The 4,428-nt window shown below is 40.4% G+C and overlaps 1 protein-coding gene across 2 annotated transcripts; it reads left to right on the top strand.

Moving 5' to 3' along the window:
* Positions 1–2,524: 2,524 nt before the first annotated feature.
* On the top strand, positions 2,525–4,227 carry LOC145093359 (tubulin alpha chain-like). 2 transcript variants are annotated; one of them, XM_079031470.1, is made up of 3 exons: positions 2,525–2,986; positions 3,069–3,900; positions 3,983–4,227. In XM_079031470.1, exons 1-3 carry the CDS (start codon positions 2,659–2,661, stop codon positions 4,095–4,097), a joined length of 1,275 nt encoding a protein of 424 aa, XP_078887596.1. In that variant the 5' UTR covers positions 2,525–2,658; the 3' UTR covers positions 4,098–4,227. The 2 variants fall into 2 exon arrangements, with proteins under 2 accessions (XP_078887596.1, XP_078887595.1); XM_079031469.1 differs by having other exon boundaries at positions 2,541–2,986; positions 3,069–4,227.
* Positions 4,228–4,428: the final 201 nt, after the last annotated feature.

The raw sequence follows: 4,428 nt of genomic DNA, 5'->3' as shown, positions 1-4,428 counted from the left end.
ACCGCTTTTACTTCACTTGTTAGGCACTACTACTTCACAAGGATCACTTCTACTTGATTCACACTCAGCCGTAGATAGATGTATGTCCGTGCTTATATAAATACATATAAGTAACGATTGAAAGACTTAGGAAGGCTCGTCCGCCCTATTTCCTTTTCTTCGTTTAGATGTGGTCTGGTGGGATCGGGTGGCCGTCCGAAGGTCGTTTGGTTCATTGGTTATATACTATGTATATGAGTATGGACATACATGAAATTCTCTAGTCAAGTCAGTTAAGAGTCTCTACCTCTAGTCTATGCTTACTTTAGAAACACACTACCCACTGTTTGGAAGTCTCTACCTCTAGTATATCACCTGCATTAGAAACCCACTCCCCTCAAGAAATACACTACCCTCTATTTGGGATGCATCTTCAGGACGCGGCCTTCTCCGTCGTCTAGTTGGTAACCAGAGTCTCCTGTAAGGAGAGCGGACATTATGTGTATAGATCTATACGGGATTGACAACCCCGCGCCCTGACTGCTAGCTACAGTCCCGGCCTACCAAGCAAACGAGTGACAAATGTTACATTATATAGATGCTTGTAGGGCGTCTGAAACTCTAGTCAGTATGGTTACGAGTATCCCGAGTTACCTTATAATTCATGGCTTTAAGGTAACGGTATTTTCGTCAGCAATTTACACTGTATGCTGATGTCACTTTTCAGAGTCACACTGTTTTGACCTTGCTAGACGTATCTTTCATTTGATACTGCCTGGGGTCTGTAGTCTCTGTTTTGACCTTGCTAGATGTATCTTTCATTTGATACTGTCTAGGGTCTGTAGTCTTTGTTTTGACCTTGCGAGATGTACCTTTCATTTGGTATCGTCTTCGGTCTATATTCACTGTTTTAGACCTTACCAGCTGTACCTTTCATTTGGTACCTTCTGGGGTCTGTGTCTCCATTTGTTAGGCTGAACCGGGCGTGTCGTTAGCTCGATACTCTCCGGGAGTCTATGATTCTTTTGCCTTAGTCAGCAGTCCTCACTGCTGAGGCATATGTTATTCCCTGGTGTCCCTTGCTTTCTTAATAATCAAATTCAGTATTTTGATAATGATAATGAATAGGGGAAAACTACTTTTACCACTTAACACTGACCAGTCTTGGTAGAAGGCTGCTCTATTAAAGAAAATATGGGATTTTCTGGAAAGAACTCTAATATACAGAAAACACTTAAACTAGTACTTATTAAAGTAATTTGATTGAAACGTCACTTAATACTTATGGACTCACCAGCATTTGTAAAAATGCTGATACTCGCTTTTCAAATAACTTGTAATCTCAGGTCAGCAGCTAGACAGGTACATCCCCGGAGCTGCTGATGAAGATGGCTTAGTACCTTGCTGTACTTATTATGTTTGATGTATTACTTTGATACTATGTAATGTAAACCTTGTAAAATTATTACTATTAATGCAATGTTTTGTTGTACTTTGATTACTATATTCATGTGTTGTGATACTTGACATGACGTCATCCACCCCAGAACGTTTCCGTCGTTCCGGTTTTGGGGTGTGATACTCTTTGTCCTTGAAAATGTCATGTGAGGCGATGCCCGAGTTCTCTATGTACCCTCACATTACCATTTAGTCGATGTCTTCACCAAAGGGTCACCTTGAGTTCTTTTAGATAATTTTCAACATAGTCTCAACATTCATTCACCTCAAGCTTCGTCTGCACATGGAAATATTATATATACTTATCTAATCATTTTTGTAAGTAATTAGTCATTAGTCATTATTGTAATTATCTAGTAATAGTTTCCATTATCATACATATACACAGTCGACTAGGTTTCTATTTTCCATATAGGGTAGTTATTTGTGTGTATATATTGCACCCTTGATTAATGAGTGAGATCAAACGATTATAACATCTTACAATGTTAAAATTGTTTTTAGTGATAATGATTGTCTTTGTTTCACATTCATCCTTCAAATAAAGTATACTCGAAAGAAAAAAGATAAATCTTAAATCATTTCTTCATCATAAACAAATAAAATTAAACATACGATTAAAATGATTGAACCTAGTAAACGGCCCATGTATTAGTTTGATGAATTATCTTATATTAAAAACGTATGAATTTGAACACAATATACATTTGATCTCATAGTTTTTATGCTACTAATCTTGTGTTTAATGTAAATGATTGATTTTAAAATCCTAAAATTTATGTTGAGTTTACATTACTAATCTTGTTGAATGTACAATATGTTACATTTTACTATTTTAGCCTCATTCAGATCCAATCCACCCAAATTAGTCCAATCATGACTTCCATTCCTCCAGCCCAGTAGCAGCCCAAGAAGAAATAAACCCGGTCCAATAAAAATGTTGAAATCCAACGATTCAAATTCAAATTTCAAAACGAATTTCGACCTTCGAGTATCCATAACGGTCATCAAATCAAATAAATGCCAGCTGTCTTCCATTTCAAATTTCAAACTTTACCCCAACTCTATTCCTAAATCCTACTCCTATATATAAAATTAAAAAAAATACTCCTATTTCCTCAATTCTCAATCCCCAATTCCAAATCCTTCTTCTTCTCGATCTCCGGCAGCCTACAGACGTCTTCGTATACGTCTCCGGCGAACGCCATCCCAAAAACAAAAATGAGAGAGTGCATTTCAGTCCACATCGGTCAAGCCGGAATCCAGGTCGGAAACTCCTGCTGGGAGCTCTACTGTCTCGAACATGGCCTTCAGCCCGACGGACAAATGCCCGGTGACAAAACCGTCGGAGGCGGCGATGACGCCTTCAACACCTTCTTCAGCGAAACCGGCGCCGGGAAACACGTCCCTAGAGCAGTGTTTGTCGACTTGGAACCCACCGTCATCGACGAGGTCCGTACCGGTACCTACCGCCAGCTCTTCCACCCGGAACAACTCATCAGCGGCAAAGAAGACGCCGCTAATAACTTCGCCAGAGGTCATTACACAAGTAAGTAATCTAAACATAATCAGATTTCATAAAAAAAGATACCCTTTTGGTGTTTAACTCTTTGAGACATTTCGTCGAACAGTTGGAAAGGAGATTGTGGACTTATGTCTAGACCGGATTCGGAAGCTTGCTGATAACTGCACCGGTCTACAAGGGTTCTTGATTTTTCACGCTGTGGGAGGTGGAACCGGGTCGGGTCTCGGGTCTTTGTTACTTGAGAGGTTGTCAGTCGATTACGGGAAGAAGTCGAAACTCGGGTTCACCATTTACCCGTCGCCGCAAGTTTCAACGTCGGTGGTGGAGCCGTACAACTCGGTGCTTTCAACTCACTCACTTCTCGAACACACCGACGTTTCAGTCCTTCTCGACAACGAAGCAATCTACGATATATGCCGGAAGTCGTTGGATATTGAAAGACCGACGTACACTAACCTGAACCGGCTTGTTTCTCAGGTGATTTCTTCCCTCACGGCGTCGCTCCGGTTCGACGGAGCATTGAACGTCGACGTGACGGAGTTTCAGACAAATCTTGTTCCATACCCGAGGATTCATTTCATGTTGTCTTCATACGCGCCTGTGATATCCGCAGAGAAAGCTTACCATGAACAGTTATCAGTAGCAGAGATAACCAACAGTGCGTTCGAGCCATCTGCGATGATGGCGAAGTGTGATCCACGTCATGGGAAATACATGGCGTGTTGTTTGATGTACAGAGGCGATGTGGTTCCGAAAGATGTGAACGCCGCCGTGGCCACCATTAAAACGAAGAGGACGATTCAGTTTGTGGATTGGTGTCCGACGGGGTTTAAGTGTGGGATTAATTATCAGCCGCCTACGGTGGTTCCTGGTGGTGATTTGGCGAAGGTTCAGAGAGCTGTTTGTATGATTTCGAATTCAACGAGTGTTGCGGAGGTGTTTTCGAGGATTGATCATAAGTTTGATTTGATGTATGCGAAGCGAGCTTTTGTGCATTGGTATGTTGGTGAGGGAATGGAGGAAGGTGAGTTTTCGGAAGCTAGAGAGGATTTGGCTGCACTTGAGAAGGATTATGAAGAAGTTGGGCTTGAATCTGGTGATAATGAGGAAGACGATGGTGATGAGTATTAGATAGTTTTTGGTGCCCTAATTGTGGAATCCAATGGACTCATTGGTTTTGATCGGAATTAATTTTTCATTTGTAATGTCTTCCTTTTATCATTAAATGAAAATTGCAACTAGAACTGCAAATGTATTCTCAATTACATGAATCTTTCTTCCTATAACTTGAAAACTAACATGATGATAAATTAAACTATGATTGCAGAAGCATTGAACTAAATGGTGAATTTCAATTTCAGATGTGTAGATAATAATTACAGAAAGCTTGGAGTGATTGTACAAAACTTGTTAATTAGGGTAAAATTAGGGAAAATACATTTTGATGCTAAAATTAGATAGGATTG

The sequence above is a fragment of the Lactuca serriola genome, chromosome 3 (genome assembly GCF_051521515.1).
Source record: "Lactuca serriola cultivar US96UC23 chromosome 3, Lser_US96UC23_V15, whole genome shotgun sequence".
NCBI lineage: Eukaryota > Viridiplantae > Streptophyta > Magnoliopsida > Asterales > Asteraceae > Lactuca > Lactuca serriola.
This window is presented reverse-complemented; position numbering and strand designations above follow the sequence as displayed.

Bases quoted from the DNA above. Each gene is read 5' to 3' on its own strand.
- LOC145093359 (XM_079031469.1), top strand. From the start codon at position 2,659: ATGAGAGAGTGCATTTCAGTCCACATCGGTCAAGCCGGAATCCAGGTC. The intron at 2,987-3,068 runs GTAAGTAATCTA...TTCGTCGAACAG, and splicing joins CGCCAGAGGTCATTACACAA to TTGGAAAGGAGATTGTGGAC.